At 32.0% G+C, this 27,166-nt stretch overlaps 2 protein-coding genes across 3 annotated transcripts; both read left to right on the top strand.

The window, feature by feature from the left end:
* The first annotated feature begins 5,241 nt into the window (after window positions 1-5,241).
* On the top strand, window positions 5,242-7,455 carry LOC111633148 (cytochrome P450 3A56-like). Its single transcript, XM_023377676.1, has 6 exons — window positions 5,242-5,258; window positions 5,332-5,381; window positions 6,497-6,593; window positions 6,664-6,792; window positions 6,922-7,153; window positions 7,227-7,455. Exons 3-6 carry the CDS (start codon window positions 6,546-6,548, stop codon window positions 7,340-7,342), a joined length of 525 nt encoding a protein of 174 aa, XP_023233444.1. The 5' UTR covers window positions 5,242-5,258; window positions 5,332-5,381; window positions 6,497-6,545; the 3' UTR covers window positions 7,343-7,455.
* Window positions 7,456-9,702: 2,247 nt separating this feature from the next.
* On the top strand, window positions 9,703-24,112 carry LOC111633144 (cytochrome P450 3A21-like). Of its 2 annotated transcripts, XM_023377674.1 has the most exons (14): window positions 9,703-9,760; window positions 13,264-13,377; window positions 16,889-16,985; window positions 17,064-17,113; window positions 17,963-18,059; window positions 18,129-18,257; window positions 18,405-18,636; window positions 18,701-18,840; window positions 18,913-19,031; window positions 19,151-19,259; window positions 23,122-23,207; window positions 23,281-23,421; window positions 23,527-23,686; window positions 23,831-24,112. In XM_023377674.1, exons 2-14 carry the CDS (start codon window positions 13,316-13,318, stop codon window positions 23,909-23,911), a joined length of 1,503 nt encoding a protein of 500 aa, XP_023233442.1. In that variant the 5' UTR covers window positions 9,703-9,760; window positions 13,264-13,315; the 3' UTR covers window positions 23,912-24,112. The 2 variants fall into 2 exon arrangements, with proteins under 2 accessions (XP_023233442.1, XP_023233443.1); XM_023377675.1 differs by lacking the exons at window positions 9,703-9,760; window positions 13,264-13,377; window positions 16,889-16,985; window positions 17,064-17,113 and adding an exon at window positions 17,707-17,796.
* Window positions 24,113-27,166: the final 3,054 nt, after the last annotated feature.

Genomic DNA, 27,166 nt, shown 5'->3' with positions numbered 1-27,166 from the left:
GTAGACACAATATCCATCCTGTATCCACTAGGAAAGCACGTAATACAAGATTGTTGCCGAGCTTGCCTTCACCAGACCTTGCACTGGGGAAGCCAATATGTCTGGCTCCCAAAAACCCAACACTTCCCAAATAAAATGGGAGAAAAAGTTAGGCTTAGTTATCCTAAGCCTAACTGCAAGCTAACCCTACTTTAACACAGACTACAGCTAGCTTAGCCTAATATAAGGCTTAGCACTAAAACCTACAAAATAACCTGGTCAGGAGCAAGAGAACACACAACTTACCTCTTCCAAGTCTGGACCCGACTTGTAGTAGTAAAATACAGTCGACCCCCCTATGACACTGTTGATTTTTCCTTTTTATGTGAATTCCATGTTGTACGAGTCACTTAGATTTTACAAATACGTGTGCTTTTGGCAGACTCCTAGAATAGAATTAAATTAATNACCTCACCAATGGTATGTAGTCATTAGCATATATTTTTGCCCATTGTATGGCAATATGTTTCAGTCTTACAAGGAGATCCCTTATTTTGGGTGTAGTTGATATCACTATGTGTCGACAGTTTTCTTTTGTGGTATTTCATTTCTAAATAGGACGGTACTTATCCTTGTTGCATTTTCGAATTCTTCATGGGTCATAGTGTGAAGAATGTCGTTCTGTTCATAAATCATAGGAATTATGTCTGCTTCGTCGACTGATATCGGAACATTAGTTAGTATTACCCGAGGTCTCCTTCCCTCTGATATTTTTCTTTGTACCTTCTTTGCAATGTCTGGAATTTTGTTTATTACCTCTTCTAAGATCTTAGCTTCTTTGTGGCTATCTGTGCGGAAACAGATGCCATCTCCTCTCACATGCCTTACTGATTTAACACGCACCTTAATCTCGTGTGGTTTTATTTGTCTCTTAATTTCCATTTCTATGTTATTCATATTGATGTTTTGTCCGTCTTCCTTAGTCTTCGGATATATAAGGACAGCAAATCCGCCTCCTGTGCCTTCATAGTGTACCTTGTTTTTCAAAGTCTTGTTGATGGCAATGGTTGTTGCACTAGGTCTTGCATTGAGTTTGGTGACATCAGCGTAAGAGATTGGCTGAGAGTTAGTCACAGTCGGAGTGGAGACAGGGCGCGGGGAATGCTTGGACCTCACTTCTTTCAGGATGCCGTGGAACTGTCCAAAACAGGCATAGAGGCGAGTGACACGGTCCTGCACCTCTTTGCGTTTCTCAGTCCCAATGTTCCCACCGTATTTTTCTGGTAGTAGATCCAATATCTTGAGCAGATGATGATTAGCTTCACTTAGTATCGAGTCCTCCAGTGAAGTGATATTTGCACTACAGTTAGTTGTACTGTCCTCATGCTGACTACTCACTTGGTTGAGAGATGATATGATGATGGTAAAGTGTGTAATTGCCAACCAGAAGAGTGTAGTTTCCGTGTCAGAGTACTGTAGACTTGGCAGACAAGGGAGTTTCCAAATAATCCAGAGGCACAAGTGTAGCCGAGTCCGGGAAGGGTTGTTTTGAAGATGTCCGGAGTGAAGGAGGAGCAGGAAGCCGCCTCAAGTAGAGGTGCCGCAGGAAAAAACGACTACAGGGGAAGTCTCCAAGAACACCAATGGAAAAACCCTGTAGCAAGCTGTATTTCAAAGATGATACTGGTTGAATGCACTGGTGCAGAGAGAATCCACAATATTCCCGAGGACACCAGAGAAGACAATGCCAGGAGCCAATAGGGGTCCTGGCTGGACCTAGCTTGCCAAGCAAAGCTTGGCTAGTGGAACACCAGCTAGACCCTGGCCAGTACACTAGCAAAATCAGGTAGATCTTACCTGAGCTTTCCACTTGTAACAAGTGCCGTCAATGACACCAGATGGCACGGGCAAATGGGAGGGCTGGGGGGGACTGGTCTGCTGTTTAGCGGGTCTCCCCAAACAAACCAAAGACAGATGAGGGTGTCCACCACTACTACCAGATGGCTAGACGAAACCAGAGTTGGTAGATTAACTGGTCTTTTGACTAATAGTTCAAACTTAGCTAGAGACAATATTTGCCGCTAGTCGGCGCCACTGTTAGCAGGAGATCGTTGTTCTTGCTAGGTATGTATTGAAGTCAGTGATTTTGACCTATAATAATTGTTTTTTTAGCTCCATAAAAATGCCAACGTGCTTTGTGCCAGGATGCAAGGCAGGATATAAGTCATCGAACGAGANTTTTATTATCAGCACCGTTTATGCTGATAATCAAATCCCAATGTATCTCTTAAAAATCAAAAAAAATTTACTTTAATATGGGTAAACTGAATACTGGGGTGAAAAGTAAGTATACAATTGTGAATCTGAGAAATACATGTTTGTGTTCATTTTAATTATTTTTATCTTTTATTATTTCGTGTTCCTTTGTTTCTGCAAGACATTTATCATTATATGTATAAAGTTATACATATAATGATTTTGTTTATATAAAATTAATGTTAGAAAAAATACCCATTTAGTCATTTATATTTTACTTTCATTTCGAAAGTGAATTATTAATTAGCCTGGAATATCATTTTGCTGTAATAATGTGTAATTTATCAGCTATAAATTGAAATTAAGTTATTTTTAAGATTAACTGCTTTTAATGGTAATATAGTAACAACTGAACAAATACTCATCAAAAAGAATAATTAATAAATAAATACCTTGAGCTGCTGAGAAGCATTTATTTGGTAATACATTAAATGGGTTTCTATTTAGGTAAATTTTTCGTTATGCTTTAGTAAATAAGTACGAAAATACATGCAAATAATTAAAATTCATTTGAATGTAAAAGAAATTTTTAACATAAAGATTAAAATTAATAAAATTGATAAAAAAAAATCCATACATTTGAGATATGTGTTATATAGAAAATTGCAAAATCTCTTTTACAATATTCATTAATTGTTTGGAAGAAAGGTTATCAACAAACCAGAAGAAGAAAAAAAAATCATAAAAATAATAAATATTATTGTTTTTATTTATTCCTGAAACATCTACCGAAAGCTACGACAATTCGAATTTCAATCCGCTTGCTCTATTCTTAATTTTTCATCAATAATTCGGATCCATAATCTGTCAGCCGAAAACCTACATTTTAAGATAATTTTGGATTAGCGGTTTAGATTTCACTACATCGACCTTTTAAAAATTCTTTTTATCACAAGTGAATTAATTTTTTCTGGCTCTTTTTCTAATGAAAACTATGCTGTTTATTATTTTGTTGGCATTGCTTTTGAGCACATTAAAGGCAGGAAACAGCTCCCATGTCTTTGTCTGTAACATATGCAAGACTTCCAGACTAAGGCTCGTGATTCTCTGATTTTTTAAATCTGATAAGAAATTTCCAAAGATTGATGTGTTTAAATCTATAAGTTTGCCAGAACCAAGATTTGATCGATGAAAAGGAGACGTTCGAAATGTAATAGAACTAGTTCTGGGGTGGACTGATGATGTCTTCTACAAAGTTGGGACAAAGAAGAAACAAAGGAGATCTTTTAACATCTGATAAGAGTCCAAGAGATCTCTTTTGTTTATTCTCATTTTCTGACATATTTCAGTTCTTATTACTAAAGTTCATCTCGATAACTCGATAACGTGTTGCATAAAACTTTGTTTTCTTTAATCTCGTACTTATTTACCCGGTAATATAGGCAACATGCGAACAAATGTATTAAATTTAAATTTTGCCCAGACTTATTTATACAATGTTAAGTTTGTCTAATTTGTTTTCTGACAAAATCCAAGATGAAAGTGCATTTTGGGTAATGCCTAAAACACTAGGCAATCTTGCGATTGCAGATCTTTTGGACCTTGCATTTCCTATACTTCTGATAAGTATTAGTTGTTACGATTTGTTGAAACAACCAAAATGAACATTTTTACGCTACGGATAGCGTTATTCAGCATAATCGTCATAACTTACAGCAAAATTTCTATGATCCGAGGTAATGTGATTACTGTATTAATGCTAATTCATATAATTGAAAATTTGGAAACAACGGACAGCCAGGGCCATCTTGGATTAGAAATTACAAATGTAAAATTTATAAGTACAATGATACCTCGGATTTTGTCGATAATCCGTCTGAAAACAATCGGCGATATCCGAAACCGACGAAAACCGAGGCAATTATCTCCATATTAATCAATGCAAATTCAATTTTAATTCGTTCTAGACACTTCAAAATACCTACCAAAAACACATTTTATACAGAATAAATATAGTGTATAATACTAAAAACAATACGAAATTAATATAAAATGTATATAAAAGCGGACGATTTCAGCAATCTTAATGTTGCTCTCGTATTTTAAAATGAATTCCTTGACTTTGATGGAGTCCCCTGGCTTTCTTCTTTGAAGTTCTGCTAGCTCTCGGCACTTTCTTTGGTCCTATGATGGAGCAAAAAAAAGGAAACCAATGAAAATGTTTGGCTAGAGGCGCGGGGTAATAATGCTCACACAACAAGAAACAACGCCACAATGAGCGGGAAAATGCGTGGATCGCCCTTTGTTTTCGCAAAATTTGAAGCGAGGTCACGAGGACACGCCGACGAAAACCGAGGTATTACTGTATATCACTTTTAAGCTTTTTTCTATAAGTTACTTTACTCAATTTCATACATAAAATAAGAACATTTTTCACACCATATCATACAGTTAAAACAGCTGAAGTGTTATTATAGTTACATTTTAATATGAACGATTTGTCTCACACTAAAGTTAAATGATAAAACGTAAGAAAAAAGATTATTTTGTAATGCAAGTTATCATTTGGTGCTTTCGTTTACGAATTATAGTGTAAGAAAAATTATGTAGGCTACTCACTTACCTCGGATAATGCAGAATCTGCCCTATCCGAGTAAATTTGACCTAGAACACTCGTTGAGTTCTAAGAAAATAGTGTCTAACTTATTTTCACTAAAGAGAGAGATGTAAACAAAAAAAAATAATCCATTAATTTCTTATCTAATTTATATTTTAAATACTTTTACAATAATTTCTTTTATATTTTTAATAAGTGATTAATAATATTGTTTTTTATAATATAATTGATTAAACATTTAATATATAACTAAATATTTTCAAATTTTCTCGATACAAATGAAAACTAAATGCTCAGCAATATTTCTAGATGGAGAAAAAGAAAGATGAGCCTGTTTCAAAGATATGGAATCCCTGGTCCTAAACCCAATTTCGTTACTGGAAATGCGATGGAATATAATAGAAAAGTAAAAAATTGTTATTCACTGCTAAAATCTAAATTTTAATATTAAATATTTAAGCAATTTGTCTTATTCACAGAGAAACAAATGCTTTGATGAATGGATAGAAAAATACGGAAATATTTTTGGGTAAAGTTCATTACTGCAAAGATTAATTTATTCCTATCATTTAATATAATATTAATAAAATAAAACATGCATGTCATTTCTGTGTAATTACATAAGATGTTAATTTTATTGATAATTATTTATAATATTTAATAAAGTTGTTAAAAATCATGTTTAAATTAAACATGATTTTCGTCTTCGCAGTTTTACAAATGAATCAGTCTGTTTTAGCCGTTATTATCAGAAATGGCTTTCTGTAATTTGATGCCACAAATAGTCCGTATATTGTCTATATAGAATTTTTAAAGTTTTATTTTCGAACCTCGAAGAAACAGAGATATGTTGTGCTTTACTCATTATAACTCGTTATGAGAAAGGTTTTATTTCTCGGAACTTTAGAGGTCCACCAGTGGCTGAGTAGACAAAACTGCTAGAACATTGATTGTGGTTCTGCGCCTCACTAATGGACTGGCCACGTGAATTTTTGGATTCGTCACATCTTAAGAGTTAAATAGGGACCAATTTTTCTATGAAAAATTATGGCCTACATTTTGCATTGCCGTATGTAAACAAAAACAAAAAGAAACTATAGATGCTATTTATCAGTTCCTATTAACATCAGTTAGAGTTTTTGTCGAGAAAGTTTGATTCTAGTTTGAAGATAACATACATATTCTAAAACTGTATGAATTTTTATCCTACATCAAATTCAATTCTAAATTTCACATCACGCTTGTTTTTTAAAAGTTATTACTAACGAGCTAATGGTTACAGTACACTAATAAACATAATTTTAATTCTATACAGTAGTTTTTGTTTTTCATGCATTATTATAAATTCACAAAGATTATCAACGTACTGCAAAATTTGGATTTGCGTACACAAAGTTCTATTTTATTGTAGGAAATTTTATTTTATAAAAAAAATCGATAAGTTATTTACTTTCGTACGTATCTTCTTACATTAAGTGTCAAGATCTGTAATTGTTGTGGAGTTAGAGATTAAAAATAAATTATAATAATTATTTAAACTTTCAGTTTCTTAAATTAATTAAATAATTTATAAATTATAATCGAAATTATAATTTCTTTACTTATTTAACAATTTCTACTAGTTTCTAATTTCTTTCAAACTAGTTTCTTTCTTGGAGGAAAACCTTGGGTTGTGTGTCGTGATTTGGAATTGATGAAACTTATACAGATAAAGGAATTCAAAAATTTTATGAATAGAGATGTAAGTTTTTAAGTAATTTTTCGTAATTATAACCGTATTATTCTGACGTTTTATTATCTATTTTTTTCAGGTAATACTTCCGGATGGAGGAGTTCCACATGATCCGTCGTTTGAACCACTTGTACTTCAATGTGATGAGGATTGGAAAAATACCAGAAATATATTGATCACAGGTTTCAGTACAGCTAAATTAAAGATGGTATTTATGCCTCTTTAATAAAACTCTAGATATATAGGATATTTATTATGTTTCTTTATAAATATTTAGCATTAGAAATTCAAACGTATGTATTGTTATTAGATGAATATATCAAAATTCTGTTTTTAGATGAGCACTCTTATGACTAAGCCGATAAATATATTTATGGAGAAAATCGAAAAACAGAAAGAATCGCCGTTTGATATTGCCGAATTTTATAAAAAGTTAACTTTCGATATAATTTGTAGAACAGCTTTTGGAATTCAGACAAACGTACAAAATGACGAAACAAGTAAATTTGTGCAATCCGTCTATAATACCTTCGAGGTTGATACCGCCGATCTATTGTCAATATTATCAAGTAAGATTTTAGAAAACTTTTATGGTGGTTTATATGATTTTATGATTATAAATAATTAATACGATGCTTTTAGTTTGTTTACCCGAAATTGAACCGATTCCTACATATGGTAGAAAGATTTTGGATACAATAAAATATGCAATTAATTATCCGTGTACTAAAATAGTTTTGATACGTGCAGTCAAATAGTTATTTCCCGAAAAACTTCAGATGTAAGATTTACAATTTATAAATTGCTAAATAACAAAAATATTACTAATAGTTTTATAAAACTATTTTCAGTATCATCATCCAGATCTCTTGCAAATCATGATTGATGCTGAGGATGAAACAGATTGTACCATAAAGAAGCTTTCAATAGAAAGTATTGTTTCGAATGCTGTTCATGACAGCTGGGTTATTATTCTTTTATTAAAATATTCAATACAAGTTTAATGAATTAATAACGCTAAATTGTAGCGTTATTAATTGCGAATGCAAGTCAAGTAATAAACTTTCTGGAAAAAATCGCTTAGTCGTTTTATTTTTTGAATGTGTGCAATAGATGAAGACAATGAAATTTATACAATTGAAAATTTAAAAATATATATAAACTACACAGTTATTAAAAATATATTTTTTGAAATCTGTTAAATAAATAAAAAAGTAAAGTTGTTAGTAATGATTGTAATTTTTTCTGATTCGTTTTTCTTGCTGTTTTTTTACTACAAAGCGTTAAATTCTTATTCACAATCAGTACATATTTAAGTGGAACTTGCAAGACTATTTCAAGTATAATGTTAAATATACTTAACATTATACAACTGTCGTAGAAAGTGGAAGTGATCTGGCGAAAAAAGTGTTCGTCATGAATGCTATTATGGCTTTCTTATTTTGTCATAAACATTTTACTTTCATTACATACTTAAATAACTATGTAGTAACATAGTTATTTCAATTTTTCTAATTTTTAAATCTTTTTTCTAGAGATGTTTGTGTTGTCAGCTGAGGAAAATAGCAATATCTTCCTTATAAAAATCCTGATGGTTTGTTCTGACAGTGCTTTAACAGGCAATTCGAAATTACAATTATATTCGTAACCTTGACAGCTAGAAGTAGTCCGGTCAGACCAGGCCAAGTAGGCTGGACATGTTTCTATTGTTTTGCTTACAGATATATAAAAAAACTTTCAATAATCTTTTTCTTTGTGTGATTTTACATTCATACTTGAAAATATGTGCAATAGAAGTTTCACTTCATTTTGAAATTTATAGTGGACCAGGGCGAATAAAGACAATGTACATCATAAAATTTGCACAAATTTCAATAGCATTTTCTGATAATTTCATATAATTGATCATGCGTAGTAGACAGCATACGCTCTACAATGTCTTGGATGTCATTAAAAGTTTAGATAAATAGCATTCTGTTTTAAAAAATCCAAAAGTTGAGTTGAGTAACTATCCCGGCTGTTATGAGATTAAATTAAAAATATAACTTTCACATTAATAAATTATAATAAATGAAATTGTGATGTTTATTCGGGTATATGGTATTTCGGGAAAGAGAGAAGAAACTACCCTCTCATGAGGAGGAAATTTCTTCTTAAACTGATCTCTCGTGAGGAAAATTCCAGCAAATCAAGAACAAAAGTAAATACGACAGAAAAAGTAAAAAGACTACGAAATTATTAGTGATGAAAAATAAAAAATTGATACTTATGATTTTATTTGTGTAAAACTTCAGAAAATTGAACCGCATTTTCCTTTTAACCAAAGTGTCCTCTTATGCATATGAAAGTTTAAATAATATAGCAAAAGTTATTACGAGAAAAATAGAGCAAACTTGTTATGTTAATTTTGATATTAATTAAACTATTGGAAAAAAATTTATATATATACGTAGAAGTTANCTTCGCTCTCTCCCGCGCTGGCTTTGTGCACTTTTTAGAGTCTCGTAAGCCAGCACGGGAGCGGGTGAAGGCACTCGTCTCTGCGCTCAGCTAATAGCAGTGATATATGTAGTATGGTATATCTGTATGAAATATATCTATTACGAGAAAAATAGAGCAAACTTGTTATGTTAATTTTGATATTAATTAAACTATTGGAAAAAAATTTATATATATACGTAGAAGTTACGTACTCGGACATTTTAATTTTCAATAAGAATATTTAGGCTATACGTGAAAATACATCATCTTATAAAACTGTCTTTTGAGTCTTAAAAAGCATCATTTTATGTATGATGTCAGACTTATATACAAAAAAAGTTAATGGAACAATGGTTGCTACTATCTGTTTTTACTGTAGATAGCTAACAGTCACCTTCAAATGATTGTATTCGTGAACGAAAGGAAAGAACACCAAATTCCACCCAACATTTATTTCTGAAAGTGACGAGAAGCTTAATGATGTTTCAATCGACAGATCTTAAATTACGAAAATTCTTATAAAATAGGCATTTTTTAAAATCAAAGAAATCTTTTTAATGTGACTCAAATTTTTTCAATGACCTTGCGTATGAAGTAAGTGATTATTGATATTACTTCGTTTGTTTGTAAGAAAAGTCGTCATTCGAATCGCATTGCAGTATTTTATAAAGTAGCTTTCATTTTACAGAATAAAGGTAACGTGCTTGATATATTTTTATATGTTTTATTTACTTTTTGTTAATTATATAGGTGGAAAAAAAGGTAAATAATGATAATTAGGTTATATTCATTTCATTTCGTCTATTCCGGTTGATAAACCATGGCTCTTCTAAAACCACTACTGATGTTTCCGTGTATAGCTTATAACTTACAATTTATTTTTATAAACGACTACTTACTCGTATGTAATATTATTTATAAATGTGCTGAGTATTGTGTGGTATGGATTAATTGTGAATATAACTTAACCTTGAAAATGTTGCTGAAAGCTAAGGATACGTTCATAGGAATCGAATTTAAAGTGTCCCAACTTAAAACCTACATAACTTCTAACAGTAAGTAATTGCCAGGCTATCGAGAGAGAGGGGATGCTCAGGACTTTTCCCGGGCTTGAAGAAAACTTAGGTATGTAGTGACTTCAAACCCTGTAAATTAATGCTATTTTTATTAATAAAATAGTCAGACATTTAAGATGCCTTCTATTAAGAAAGTAACATTTTACGTATTCCATTTGTTCAAATAAATAAATAAATGGCAAATGAGATCCTCTAAAGAAAAGAGGGATCCGCTTTACTTTCATTAATCCTGCTAATTGCAAGATCCTCGACATAGTCCGAATCCTCGCCGAAAGTCTCTCTCTCTCTCTCTCTCTCGAAAAGAAATTTAAATTGGGGAAAAGTGAATCCCTATTAATAATAATATATTTGCCATCGGAATTTCGAACGAATTTTTCCTTGAAACTGTCGAAGAAAACTATGCAACTCGTGATTTAAACAACGTAGATTCAAGTTGTTTAAATCACGAGTTTCATAGTTTTCTTCCATAGTCGATTCCAGACAGAACTGTTTATGACCAAGGTCATAAATACTTCCGTCTGGGATCGACTATCGGCTTCGACCTTTCCCGAGGCTGAATCGGTCTCGACCAAGTCCTTGGGTCTCGACGAACCCCACTTGAATCAGGAACGAGAAGTGAAGACGAGAGAACGAGACCAATCGCCGGTGTACCAAGACACCAAGGCTTGTTGATCCGTTTCTGTTAAATCCGTCCAACTTGAATTGGATCATGTGCTGTTGTCGTACTCCTCATCACCGCGGACTTTTGTTCCCTTCATGGAATGGTGTGTGTGCTTGAGTTTACATTCGACGAAACGACCATCTTTTTCGACTCTGCATATTCGGAGTTTTCCATATTTTACGACAAACTCTCTTAGCATGGACGACTAATCGATCAAACTTGGAGGATCGAGCTTCTCGGGCTTTCGTCCAACTTGTCAATAAAATGAGGATTGTTAATAGTCTTTCTCTCCAAATAAACGGTTCTGTCGAACGACGAGCTTAGTATCGTACGAAACGGACACACCCACATGCATGACCTCGTTCTGTCGCGCCGTTCTGAGGTATAAAAATTCTCTTTCTAGCGGAATTTCTACCTTTTAGTAGACTTTCCATATCTGGCCGTGACAAGCGGCCTCACATAATGATAGAGAAACGTCGATATTTACCGTATTTTTCGCCGTATAAGACTCACTTTTTCTCTCCAAAATCGGGGGGAAAAAAGTGCCTGCGTCTTATACGGCAAATACAAAAGCCCACCATGGCCCTCCGCTGCCCCTCCACTTCTGCATACATACATAACCGCAGGAATACTCGGCCACTCCGTTCCCTTCCACCTCTTGGCGCCGTCTGATACCAGGAAGCTCCGCTCTGCCTCGCACTGGCTTTGTGCGGTCTTTGCCTCGCGCTGCGATTGGCTGGGCGAAGAGGCACGTGCCTTCGCTCTCTCCCGCGCTGGCTTTGTGCACTTTTTAGAGTCTCGTAAGCCAGCACGGGAGCGGGTGAAGGCACTCGTCTCTGCGCTCAGCTAATAGCAGTGATATATGTAGTATGGTATATCTGAATGAAATATATCATATTTCATACCACCCCATCAAGATGTCAAAGCAGAAGAGACTGTTTATGATAGTAAAGATGTCAAAGCAGAAGAGACTGTTTATGATAGTAAAGATAGCTCTTAGTATGTTACATGGTTGACATAAAATTTTTCTTAACTGCTGTTAACTTTATACAGTTGATATAAAATATTTTACTACAGAATTTGGTTCATAATTTTTTTTTTTCTGAATTTGCCTCCTTTAAAATTGGGTGCGTCTTATATGCCGGTGCGTCTTATACGGCGAAAAATACGGTATTTAGATAAAACGAAATTAATTTATATAAACCCATTTTAGATAGCTTTTCTTATATAATTACTCAAAAGTGCGTATTCTTAACCTCACAAAATAGTGATAGCTATGAAAAGTTATGTAAGCAAACCAATATATCGCCTGTATATAAAATACCGTTCCCGTAGAACAGGGGTGGCCAACCTTTTGCATACCATGCGCCAATTTTTTGATAGACGAGTTCAGATGCGCAGTGGCGTACCGTGGGTGTTAGCCGCCCGGGGCGGAGAAAAATTTCGGCCACCCTTTAATCAGGTATTTCAATTTAAAAGATCAAAATTCAGTTGTGTGAAAAAAAAATTAATAAAAAATGCGGTGGTGGTGTAGTTACCCGTACAAAATAGTCCCATTTGACATTAGTGGCATACACGATTGCGAATGTATCGTGAATCGTAGAAGCAAAAAAAAAAAAAAAAAAAAAAAAAAAGGTCAACAGGTGTAGCAGTCCAACCGACTCGTGGACTGTCCGGACGGTAGCACTGTCATTTAGACGCCTATGCACTGATCGAAAATAAACATACATGCATACACTGTAATTTACTATGTGGAGAACACTCATTTTATCTGTAAAGTTGATTGCAACGAATTGTGCAACAAATGAACTTGCCAAGACAGACTATAAAAAATTAATTTTCTATGTAATATTCTTAATTGCAAAGAAGCCAAATCTGGCAATGTTGCTCAGAACTGACTAAAGCGCCACTTGTAATCGTCCAATGCGCCAAGTTTGGCGCATGCGCCACGGTTTGGCCACCCCTGCCGTAGAAAATACTGAAATTAGAGTCCCGTAGAATCTCGTAGAATTCACAAAATTCAGATTTGCATATAATCTTTGATCATGTTTCCCGTAAACTCCTACCAATCACGTGATTGTATATAATTTGTTCACTGACTAAAACAGACTTTTTAGAACATATGTGAAACGAATTAATTGTCGCAAAAGATCACCACTATTAATAAATACTGTCATAGATATTAATTAAACAAAAATTAAGAATTTTTATGCTTAAACTTTAATAAATTGAAATCAAAACGTAAATCATCTTTATATAGCATGCGATTCAATATGATTATTACCTATAAATATGTAGGGCCTACCTATGTTTGCGAGTGATTATTTTTTAATGTATTAAACTTTACTTCTTTATTATTGTAAATATGTTTGAGATTCGTTTTATTTGTAGTTGCATAATTGTAAATAAGTAAATAGCTTTGTGATAATAAAATATTAAAATACTATTCTTATCAAATTAGTTTTACTTCGATCAATGTAAATTGGGCACGTATTGAAGCAAATAAAGTATTCATGCTGTCGTCTACAATAATATTATTGACTTTTTTTGCGTGTCTTCTATTATTCTGGATAAGGTAAGCATTCTTTATTTTTTTATTTTTTCGTTTGTTCACAAATAAAAATTAAACAATTTATCAGATTAGTTCTCACCATCATAATTTCTATTAAATGGTAATGAAAAAATTTTTTATTTTAATTTAAATTTTAGATTAAATTTTTTAATACACCTAAACTAGATGCTATACAAAATAATAAAGCTGAAAACGAAATAAAATCCGCTATTAGCTCTTAATAAGAAGCTATTAATAACATTCTAAGGAGCTTTTTTTAAACTAAAAGCAAGTTTTTAAAAAATGCATGAGGATTTGATATACAGTGGTACCTCGGTATATGTCTGCTTTAGAATACGTCAAATTCGGAATACGTCCTGTTTGGACGAAACAAATTTTGCTCGGTATACGACATAATTCAATTATACGCGCCATCAATGAACTAGTAGCACTATCGGTGTACTAGATCAGACTATACGTTCGCGGTACAACGGTTTATAACTTTGTTTAATTTCTTCTGATTTTAATTCGTAAGTAAAATTTTATTTTTATTAATCACGAATCGCAAAAAGGCAAATGAAAAGCGACAGAAAACTAACAAAATGACTAGAATTACAATGGAACTGATAAAAGAGATTGTTGAGAAATACGAAGGTGGCTCGTGTGTTCGAGATTTTAACTGTTGTTTACCGTATTCCGAGAACGACGATATGGACAATCGCGAAAAATAAAGACATTATTAAATCTACTAACGTTGCGAAAGGGGATCGAAAACATTAGATCATGTCGAGAAATTGCTTTTGCTTTGGATAACTGAAAAACAGTACTGGAGACAGCGTATCGGAAATAATTATTTGAGAGAAAGCTAAAATGATACACGCTGATCTCACGAAAAATCAAGCAGGAACTAGCCAGGCAAGCGAGGTGTTTAAAGCCAGCCATTTTTTTTTACACGAGACCGGATTAATCATTTTTACAACCTTTCCCATAAGAAGAAAGGTTGTAAAACTTTATGGGAAAGGTTGGTTTGGTATATGTCCAATTCGGTATAAGTCCAAACACCGGGAACGGATTAAGGTCGTATACCAAACCAACATTTATTTATTTTTCATATAAAATAACGAAAAAAAATTATAGTACAGTAAGATCCTGCTTAACGCAGGGGATACGTTCCTAGACGACAAAGCACTAAACGAAACCGCGTTAAAGAGGTTATTTTAACACAGGGTAAATAGGGAAAGGAGAACATGCGACCGATTTTACTTTAATTTTAAGTTATTTTTATATTAATTTGCATAATAATATATGTTAAACAACACATCAATTGGCACACAGAAATGTAAAGTTAATTTTTTTTGTGACGAAGATTCTGGCTCTTTTGAAATTCTTGTTTTTTTGCGATAAAGTCGTGTAGTTTCATTAGTCGCTTTTTTCTGTCCTTAAGCAAATGTCGGTAGCAAGAAATCGCATCCAAAACGCCTCGTCTTGCTTTTGCACTCCTTTCAAAATCTGGATCATACGCTACAATTTGGTCAACGATTTCGGTTATCTTACCAAACTTTCACTAAGGAAATCTATAGAGAAATTCGTTAGATTCTTCGTTTTCAGAATCACCATTTTCCAGTTTTACATGAATTCGTTGTTCTTCCAGTTCTTGAAAGTCGTCGTTGGTAAGGCTCTCACCAGAAACCTGCAGTATCTCCTCAATATCCTGCTCGTCTACATCTCCTAGTCTTGCTATATCTATAAGGTTGACAATTTTGTCAACCTAACGATAAAGCGAAAGGCTCTTCTCTTTAAGAATTCATCAGATTAAAAAGTAAAAGTTTCTTAAATTTTTTGATTTTTCATAGACCGATAATATGTAATTTTAGTTACAAATTAAGATTCGTTTACTTTATAATTAATTGTCTCCAATCGTAATACATCAAATCCTATAGAACAAGAAGCGATCAAGTCGTATATTTCCGATCTGTAAGTTACTTAATATCTCTCGCTGAATCGGCGACTGATTCGTCATAAAAATGCCTTTTGTGTTCTTAGCTTTATTCTGTAAAATAGTAACTGAATCTTTTTGCAACATGTGCCACGACATATAATAATTAAAAATTATAATAAATTAAAAATTTTACAAAATTTATAATTTATTAGATGGAAAACTCGGTTAGCCGTCAAAATAGAGTCGCCGAATGTCTGTAAAATTTCCATAATTCAGATCTTTATTCAGTGAGCTCGGTAAATATATTTTACTGTTGCGTTAGTTGGTCTCGTTGACGGATTAAATAATTATAAAATTATTTTCACTAAAGTTAGAGATTCACACAGAGAAATTACTGTCGATTAACTTTGTATCTAGTTTACATTTTAAATATTTATAAACTTTAAAGAATAAATTATAAAAAATTAACTGTTTATTTATTTTTTTTACTTATGAATTAATTATCTATTTGAGATTTAAAAAAATTTTGAAATTTGAATTATTTATATTTTGCTTATACAGTACAGGTATCCCTCGTATAACACTGGAGTTACGTTTCAAAAAATTGCTGTGTTATACGAAACAAAGAACTAGTGCGAAATGGGGGGTTAGGTTCCAAAAATTAAAAAACATGCTGTTAAATCCTTATTTAAATCAGATTTATTATTCATTCTTTTCATAGGTAAAATACTTATTTATTATTTAAGTAAATATTTTACCAGAGGATTATTCTTCCTATATGATGATCTCAGCATGAGTATCATCAACTTGTAACAGTTTTTGAGTGCGTTCGTTAATAGCGGTCGCTCTGCAACGGGAGTGCGCTGCTGTTTGTAGGCATTTAGGAACGACGGTGAAAGAAAGATGGCGGCGCCCGCACTATCGAAGTATCGTGATGGAGGAATCTATAATTCTAAAATAAGCTTTTAGAGGCAAAAGAAGAGTCCCAATTGTAAAATTTAGCCATTAAATTGATTATTTGTTGAAAGAGCATTCAAAGTAGCCACGAAAACAATTAGAATGCTCGCGCGGAGTTACGCGGAAATATAAAAGAACGCATCTTTATTACATTTCATGTTGTACGAGGTTTTTACCCAATTTCCGAACCCTGTTAGAGTGAACCCGTGCTATAAAAGCACCGTGTTATACGGGGATTACCTGTACGATAAATTTTATACTTCATTTTTCATATTGCTAGTGTAATAAATAATGTGTGCCAATNTTGGAGTTTTCCGGGTTTTCTCCTTGCCAATAACGACTAAATAGGAGGCCAGTTCCCCATAAAAGTCCTCCCGGAAGGCATTCTTTCCCCTCGCGTAACATCACGCCCCAGAGAAGGCAACGGGAAACCACTCTGGGTACTAACCTTCCCTAGTAACACCTTGGCGTATTATTAACTACTTACTAATCTACACCGGGTGTCGCCGATGTCAGAAATCTGATATGGCACCAAGAAGAAGAAGATTTTATATTATATCAATAAAATAGATGAAACAACAAAATATGAGTAAATATTATCAGATTTTCTCAATACTGAATGCTTAACAATATTTTTAGATGGAGAATGAGAAAGATGAGCCTGTTTCAGAGATATGGAATCCCAGGGCCTAAACCCAATTTTATTTTTGGAAATGCAATGGAATATAATAAAAAAGTAAAAAAAAAATCCTTTATTTACTGCTAAATTTTGAGTTTTATGATTTAATATTTATGCAATTTGTCCTATACACAGAGAAACAAATGCATCGATGAATGGATAGAAAAATATGGAAACATTTTTGGGTAAACATTATTCCTGCAAATATTACTTTATTCTTATTATTTTATATAATATCAATAAAATATAAAATGTATATCATTTCTGTGTAATTACATAAGTTATTCAATTTATTTTTGATTATTTATAACATTCAGATTCAGTAAAATTGTCAAAAACTTTATTTAATTTTAAATTCTGTCTGAGAAATAATAATAATAATAATAATAATAAACATTTCAGTTCTTTATATTTAAAGTGAGAATATTTGCAATTAAATGGATATATTTTTTACATAAACGACAAAAACGTGAAAATAATAATCAAAATAACAATTTGATAACGTTACAAACGTTGGCATATGTATTAATAGATATGAAGTAAGTGTGCAAATATAATAGTACTTCAGAGATAATCTGTAGTAACTGAAACTGTTATTATTAGTATAAATATATATGAATTTTTATTATAGAAGTTCTACATCCGGTTCAATTCTAAAATGCACGCCACGTTCTTTTCCTGAGAAAAAGTTGTTACGAACGAGAGAATTGTTACTGTACACTAATAACAATTACTTTAATTGTGTTCTTTACCGTATTTTTTGTTTTTCACACATTATTAGAAATTCAAAAAAGTCATTAATGTGTTTAATATTTAAATTTACAACTACAAATTCTTCTTATTAGGAAATTTTTTCATAGACAAATGTGTAAGTTTTTCCTGTGTTCATATTTTCTTACCTTAAGTATGAAGGACTATAATGGTATTGGAATAAGTAATTGAAATAAATTTTAATCATTTTATAAATTTTCTTTTTGTGATATTTATTAATTAAAATTGAAAATAAAATATTTACATTATTTTAAAATTTCTAGTTTTTTTCTTGGAGGAAACCCTTGGGTTGTCTGTCATGATTTGGAATTGATAAAACTTATACAGATAAAGGAATTCAAACATTTTATGAATAAAGACGTAAGTTTATAAGTAAATTTTGATGCTACTAACAATATTACTTTGACATAATATTATCTATTATTTCAGACAATACTTCCAGCAGGAGGAATTCCTCATAATCTGGCATTTAAAGGATTCGCATTTCAACGTGATGACGATTGGAATAGTGCTAGAAATATATTGACCAAAAGTTTCAGTTTAGCTAAACTGAAGATGGTATCTATGCTACTTTAATATTATACTACTGTACATTATACTGTACATATAGGACATTAAAATTATGTGTTTTTAGAAATATTTAAATCCACAAATGCAAAAGTCCGTATTGTTATTATAAAACATATCAAAATTTCATGCTTTTAGATGAGCACTCTTATGGCTAAACCAATAAATTTATTTATGGAGAAAATCGAAAAGCAGAAAGAATCGCCGTTTGATATTGCTGAATTTTATAAAAAGTTAACTTTCGATGTAAATTGTAGAACAGCTTTTGGAATTCAGACAAACGTACAAAATGACGAAACAAGTAAATTTGTGCAATCCGTCTACAATATCTTGGAGGTTGATTCCTCTGATTTACTGCCCATATTATCAAGTAAGAATTTTTTAAATAATTACAAGTTTCTTTATATTTAACACTATTAACATAATGTGTTTAGTTTGTTTTCCCGAAATTGAACCGATTCCTACGTACGTTAGAAATATTTTGGATGCAATAAAATATGCAATAAATTGTCCATCTGTTAAAATGGTGTTTGATACATGCAGTCAATTGATTACTTCAAGAAAAACCTCTGATGTAAGATTTACAGTTTATAAATTGCTAAATAACAATAATATTGCTGATTGTAAAAATCTGTTTTCTGTTCAGTATCATCCACCAGATCTCTTGCAAATCATGATTGATGCAGAAGGTGAAGCGGATGGTGTCGCAAAGAAGTTTTCAACAGACAATATTGTTGCGAATGCTGTTATATTTATGATAGCTGGGTTATTATAGTTGTGTTATAAATATTGATGCATGTTATGAAGTTGTGAACTTTAACGCAAATTATATGAATTATTTAATGCTAAATTGTAAATTGAGTTTTATTTTTGTTGTCGTCTAGATATGATACTACGAGTACTATGTTAGCTTGGTGCACCCATTATTTGGTTAAATATCCTGAAGAACAAGAAAGAGTTCGTCTGGAGATAAACGAAAACATCGAAAATAATGTAATTAACATTTATTTAAGAAAATTTACATGTACTATCACATATAATAATATATTTGATAATTTATTAATTGAGCTGCGTGAGCGAAGAAAATTACTTTACTCTGGTACAAATGTCGTTGGATTTAAATAAACTCCTGTGAAATCTTTACACCAATTTTGACCAAACTTGGTACAGATATCAAGTCCATGTCGGTGAGCTTGTCATGGTATTTCGAATCTTTGTCAGATCATCTCTTTGAAGAATATCATTAGAAAAGTCTGTCTTACTTGTTAGACTTAAGTTGAATTGAACAGAAGAATTCAACAAAAAAATTTTTGCTCGACTTTTTTGAATTGTGAACGATTTAGCGTTGCAATCGAGTCTAAACTGAAATTTAACAACTGTAATATATATTCGTTAACAAGTTCAAAAGCTGCTACATACAAACTGAATTAATTAGTTCTGAAACAAAGTTTGGAAGGAATTGGGTTTGCAAAACAATCGCGTAAATCAGATATCATTCCTTCCGTTTTGAAACATACTAAGTAATCTCTAGACTTAAGGATAAATATCACTCAGCTCAAATCGCAGGCGTTGTAAAGAACGAATGGCATTTCAGTATAATTAATTTACTAATATATAGTGTTAATAAACATATGTAATAAATATTAATATATTTTTATTAATAATAAAATACTATCATACCTTGAAAGTAAGATAAAATAGTGGCTTATAACAAGTTTTATTATTATAATTAAAGTAAGCTAACTGGTGAGCTATTATATCGATCTTTTTACAATAATGATTTATTTAAATATCACTATAGTAATTAATACAGTCGAATTTTTCTATCTCAAGCATGTTTATGTCGAAATTTATTTTCTCCGCTGTATTTTCAGCCTAAATTCAATGCATTTTCTATGTTTATCTCGAATAATTTTCTCCCAAAACCTCTATATCTCGAATTAAGGATTGAAGTGTCAATGACAAGTTCAATGCTCGGCGACTACATTTTGATAGCAAAAATTGTAGTAAAGAAACGTCTCTCGCAATACCGTACATAGTTGCAATTCAAACTGCTTCTCTTTGATTGGCTACGAGTTTTACTTGCCCTTAGTGGTTATTATTCTAGATAACGTGTTATAACGGATTTTAACGAACTTTCCTGGACCAACGGTTATTTTTGACATCATTTAACTTCGAGATTGCAACATTAAGAGAAGCAAATGGCTGGCATGAATAGAAAGTTGAATGTCCTTTGAATTGAAGAAAGAATAAAAGTCTTAAAACTTTGTATGAATTTTACTTGATGGAATACCGAGCTTGACCAAGACTTTTGTTCTTTCATTCAACTCATCTGACAAAGAATGTAGTTGAAGAATAAATGTGACCAAGTTTAGTATTCCATCGAGTACTCTTGCAACGATAATAAAGAACAAAGATTTAGTAGAGAGAAACTTCAAAACAACAAGAAAGTGTAAAAAACACGAAAGTATTCTTTTCCAAATGAAGACGAATGTGTTAGAAAATGGTTTGTGCAATATTGTAACCGAGGCGTTCCTCTCAATATAATGATATTACAAAATAAAGCTGAGAATTTTACCAGATGACTTGGCGATAGAGAATTTAAATCCAGCAACAGGTGCTTAAGAGCTTTAAAATAGACACAACACTGTCCTCAGGAAACTTTGAGGTGAAAGTGCGTCTGTGCTTCAAAGTGTTTGCGAAGAGTATATCAAGGATCTCTCTTTTCTTCATGGCTACGAGCCAATGGATGTCTTCAACGCAGATGAAACGAGCCTTTTTCCCAATGTTTACCGAATACAACAGCGATATTTAAGGGACTAACTAGAGTGCCGAGGTGGAAAATGACATAAAGTACGCGTGACTGAACGTTTAGAAGTTAAACTGGAAGTAAAAACTTTTATCACTAACAATTGATCATTCTGAAAATCCTAGATGTTTCTCAAAAAAAGAAATCGTTTCCTATAGTATATAAAGCAATCTTTAACCTTCAATCACTACCAATGTTTTGGACGCTATGAGGATAATCTACTATTCTAGGAAGAATGCTATAGAAAACACAATCAAGATCAGTTTTCTAATTACGGGGATTAAGCAAAGAAACAATAAAGAAGAAGAAGAACAACAAAACATCATTGAAAAGATGAAAGACATAGAAACCAATAAAGTAAATTCGTAAGAGTAGATAATCGTCAAGAATAAATATAATCTTGACATTATTTGACGAGTTTTTGGACGTGGACGATTCCCTTATAACATGAGAAATGTTACTATATACGAAGATCGTGAGGAATGTGAGTAAAGTTTCTGACGACAACGATCAACTAGAGCAGTGGTTCCCAATTAGTGGTACGCGTACCCCTGGGGGTGCGCGAAATTGCGTGAAGGGGTACGCGCGGCAATCTAAAATCGGTCGATTTAAAATTTAAATGCATGAGATGAAGCAATCAAAAAATAATGGAGGGACCATCAAAAATTCTGTAATTTACAGCATTATGTCGAATGCGCAAATTCATTTATTTATAACTAAAAATATTCTCGAAATTTCATTTAAAAAATGCATTTGTGACAATACCTAAATGAAATTCTTACGCAAGAAACAAAAAGTGTACAATTAACACAATTTGTGTTAATTGTACAATTATCACTATCATCGTGTCAACGAAGCTGCAATAAAATATTTACTACCATTTTGCACAACATACTTCTGCGAGAGCAGATTTTTGGCCATGACAAACATGAAAACTAAACATCGTCACCGACTTCAACTCGAAGATGACTCGAGACTGAAGCTGACCAAAAAGCAACCAGATTTTACAAAGTTGTGCTAAGGAAATCGTGCACATTTGTTGCATTAAAATTAAATAACCTTATGTTATTTTCATTATTATTAGAATTGTATTTTAAAGGTAATAAATGTAAAAAAAACTTATTCTATCACTAGCTGTCTACCCACAGCTTCGCCCGCATTATATCGAATATTCTCGTGGGAGTAAGATATTTTCTCGCAGTAAAACGTAGCCTATGTCTATCTCCAACATGTAAGCTATCTCTGTGCCAAATTTTATTAAAACCTGTTCAGCGGTTTAGACGTGAAAAGGTGACAGACAGACAGCATTATCTTCGAATTTATAATATTAGTATGGATTAATATGAATTTCTGCTATAAGGGGTACGCGAGTTTAAGCTCTTTCTTGAAGTGGTAGGCAGGAAAAACTAATTGGGAACCACTGAACTAGAGGATTAGATAGATACAGTATTACCTCAAAAGAGGTGGAAAAGGCCATTGAAATGTTGAAACATTTCCTTCAATGTCAGGAAGATATTAGTCAGAATGCATTCGCCGCTATTGCTTACCTTCAAAATATTGTCCAGTCGAAAGAAAAGCAGGCATCAAAAATTATTAACCAACGATTTCTGCTAATGGATTTCAGAAACGTTTATTTTTACCTAATAGAAGTATGTACTGTAAATTCTATTGTATTTCGTTATATCGCGCATTTTTTGGACCCCCAAATATCACGAGGGGATACCTGTATTAATAATATACCGTATTTCAAATCTAATCGGCTCCATACGAACCTCTATATCTCGAAATATGTCCATCTGGATTTTTTTCTTGTTTCCGTGAAATTCGAGATACACAGGTTCGACTGTATTAAAATTCTTAAACGTGACATAAATTGTGTTTTCAGAATTGATATCTCGAAAGCTTTCTATTTATTTTTGTTACATTGTAAATTTGATACTAAAATTTATGGAAAAGTTTTGTTAATTAAATATATAAATTTGTGTTCAAAAAATTTCTTCAGCTCCAAAGTTCTACATTATTAATAAGAAATACTTTTTATAACAGAAAATTGAATATGCGGATTTACCGAAATTAAAATACCTGGGTCAAATAATATCGGAAACGTTACGTGTACAAACTCTTTCAACTCTGTAAGTAAATTTTACTTTTAATTGATATTTTTTACTCAAAATTATTTTAACTAATCAAAAAATTTATATTCAGTTCATTTAATAGAATATGTTCAAACGATTTCTACTATAAGAATATAACTATTCCTAAGGGAGTTACAGTTATGATTCCAGTACCAAACTTGCATAAAGACTACAGATATTGGAATGAACCGGAAAATTTCAACCCTGACAGGTATAATACAGTGTCATTTCAACTTGTGATGTCGATTAATTTACTTTTTAATATGCATTTTCTGAAATTAATTTTTAATAGTGTATTTTGATGATTTATTTTCAGATTTTCATCTAAGAATGCAGGACTAATAGATCCATTGATATATCAACCTTTCGGATATGGTCCAAGAGGCTGCATGGGAATGAAAATGGCTCAAACAGTTATGAAATTAACTTTGGCTAATCTTGTGCAGCACTATAAATTAGAACCTTGTGGAAGTTTGGTAAATAGAACCTTACTTTAAATATATTTCTGTTCGAATAATTTATTTAATTTAATGTATAAAAGCGTTAATATTATTTTTTAATTTAATGTATAAAAGCGTTAATATTATTTTTTAATTATACAAATTAATAATTTGTTATAGGAAGTTGACGAAGACTTGTCGCTCTTTATACCTCGTCCAAAAAATGGAATTATGGTAAAGGCAACTGCAATAACTTTGTGAACCTTTTAATAATTTTTTTTACTTCTTACGTTGTTTATAATGAAAATACTCATATATATGTTAAAAAAACGTTTATGAGACCAAATCTTGGATATATACAGTTGCTCCATATATGATATACAGTATGTATATACTGTATAGCATATTTAATCGGTGATCGGGATTTGTAATGATAACACATGTAGTACAGAAAATAAACCAATTATAATAGGAATAACAATAAACTATAACGTACGATATAGAATTAAAGTGTTATTTCATGATATAGCATGTTTATGAGCACTGTCGTGAGAACTTGCCATTCACACTAATGGAAGAAATAGAGATTCTTTACTTAAGCCTCAAAAAAGTAACATAAATAGTTATTTCTCATTAGATAAGATTTCAATACGTTTTATATCTTCCTCAAGTCTTAATAACAGCTTTGCAATGCTTCAGCATAGAGTTAATGAGTTTCTTCCAATATTCTATACCAAACTATTCTAATTCATTTGCTGCTTATTCTCGGGCCTTTCCTCTGCTTTTTTCGTATCCATAATATGTCAGGAGTTCTCAATGGGGTTCAGATAAGAACTACTATCTGGCCAGCATAAATATCTGGTCTGTGTCTTTAAGAAAATTTTTAGTACCATTAGATGAAGAAAGGACTTTATGATTAGAGCTAACGGGTTAACGATTAGAGCTACCTACCCTTGGCCTTCAAATTTGAATTATTTTTCTTACTTTTATTTTATTGGCCTATTTATTTTACTTTCTTTAGATGCATTTTTAATAAATAAAGAATCACATATGAATATTTACTCAAAACAAAACAAAATTAATTTCTAATTTAAAAAAAAATTTTTTTTAATACAAAACCATAATAAATTTGCAGGAGATTGTAATTGTAGATCGGAGTTTATCCATTTTTCAAACACTAACAAATGGTTGGTTCCAAGCATTAAAATAATGAAAATATCACCATTATTTTGAAAATACTGTATAAATTTTTGATCGTTTAAGAATGAATTATTATTGTATATAATCTGATATAAATTAGTATATAATACGTATGAATAGTACCAATCTGCATTAATAACGTTTGGTGAGACCGAAATGTCTAAAATTTCTGACAAAATCTCACACTTCATCATCAAAATGGTGATGGGATTGCAGAGGTTCTCCCGGCTATTACCACCACCGCTAAGAATGAAATTGTGAGAATGATTTGATTCATTCCACAATCCGATCTTTGTTTTACTTTTTCCGCCAAGAAGAAAACTACAAAAATGATTAAATTAAAGATTATCCTATTTTTTCAATTATGAAAAGGTTAAATGTTTTGTTATTAAAATGTTATAGTCAAATTCAAAGTTCACGTTTAATTCCAGTGCCTCTTATGATTTTCTAATTGTGGACTTCCATAATATAATTAATCTGTGGACAGAGAACTCAGAACACAGGCGGGCAACAGAACTGCAAGAAAATAGAATTCTACCAGAGTTACTACTATTATATATACTCCGTGATTGGAATTATTGGAAGACATTTTTCTCTGCTACAAAGTCTAGATTTATCATTTTGCTCCATTACAGATAAAAGCCATCGTTTCTTGTATCATCAAGCCGACAAACAATAAAAAAACTCATTGCAAATATCTCAAATTTTTAAAAGTAATCGGCACAGCTGTGACACAAAAGGGACTTTCATACGTCTTAGAATTTCTTCCAATACCGGAGAGAAATATAGAAAAAATATAGGAATTGCTACGTTACATTTTTACGTAGAAAGATATTTTTGAAATCGGTTGTATCTAACAAATTTATTTCTTTTCCCAACTAAAGAACTGGAAAGTGTGGGAATCCTTTTGACTGTACCTTTTGTCAAGAATTTATCTCTGTATAAAGTTTGAATTAACGATGCATACATTAAGCACTTGATGTTTTAAACCCTTACATAAGAAAACATTCGTAGTTATATAAATCAAATACTATAATATAATATAATATAATAGAAGGGTCATAAGTACGAAAAAATCTAATAATCTTAACGTTTGTTGTTATGTTTTGCCCGAGCAACACCGGGCTCATCTGCTAGTTCTAGAATACAGTAGATCATATTTGTAAGTTGCCTGCATAACATGCACTTTTTGTAGAGAAATGTCGCCTGTCAATCAGTAACGTGCCGTGACATTTTATAATAGGGATGCCGTGTTTCTGTAAGAAGCCAACTTCCAGTGGCAATCAGTTAATTGCGCGTCAGTGATTGTCTAGGGTCCATTCGTACGTGGGTGGTGGCGGAGGAGACAAAGACGACAAGTATCGAACAAAAACCGTTTATTTTAACACAAAATAAACTTACTATGTACAAAATAGTTTGCTTTAGACGATCAGCTGTTCGGACGTACTGGGCGTCGATGAGGTTCTTTGATCGTCAATCGAAGGTGGCATCGTTGACAAGTCCGAAGGACAGGTGGGGAGACTTCGTCTGTTAGCATCGGCGACACGGTCTAAATCCGAAGTGGCACGGGTTACAGGTTGGCACAATAGACGAGAAACTTACCTTATCCAAAATGATAGAAGACACGCAAAAAAAGTCAATAATATTATTGTAGACGACAGCATGAATACTTTATGTGCTTCAATACGCTGCCCAATTTACATTGATCGAGGTAAAAGTGATAAATATAATTTGATGATGATAGTATTTTAATATTTTATTATCACAAAGCTATTTACAATTATGCAACTACAAATAAAACTGATCTCAAACATATTTACAATAAAAAAGAAGTAAAGTTTAATAATAGTATATTTTGCGAGTGATTATTTATTAAACTTTAATAAAGTTTAATAAATAATCACTCGCAAACATAGGTAGGCCCTACATATTTATAGGTAATAATCATATTGAATCGCATGCTATATAAAGATGATTTATGTTTTGATTTCAATTTATTAAAGTTTAATTAAGCATAAAAATTCTTCATATGCTATATATGACAATGTTTAATTAAACTCATATTCACAGCGACGTCGCACATTTCCTGCACTCACTCTTAAGTCGGTTTGCTTTATACATTATTTTTTTTTTTTCAGACAGATTCAAAGATTAAATGTAACCACAATGTTTCCTGTTTTCATATAAAAACGTTTAAATGTGTCATATTCTTCTACGTCTTTAATTCTCCTATTTTTTTAGCAAATTCCCTAGCAATACCGATTAACTTTAAACGGACCACAGCCAACATTTGAGCCTAAACCATGCTGCCATCTG

Source organism: Centruroides sculpturatus, unplaced genomic scaffold (assembly GCF_000671375.1).
Source record: "Centruroides sculpturatus isolate CEXI.00-Female unplaced genomic scaffold, Cexi_2.0 scaffold773, whole genome shotgun sequence".
In the NCBI taxonomy this organism is placed as follows: Eukaryota; Metazoa; Arthropoda; class Arachnida; order Scorpiones; family Buthidae; genus Centruroides; species Centruroides sculpturatus.
This window is presented reverse-complemented; position numbering and strand designations above follow the sequence as displayed.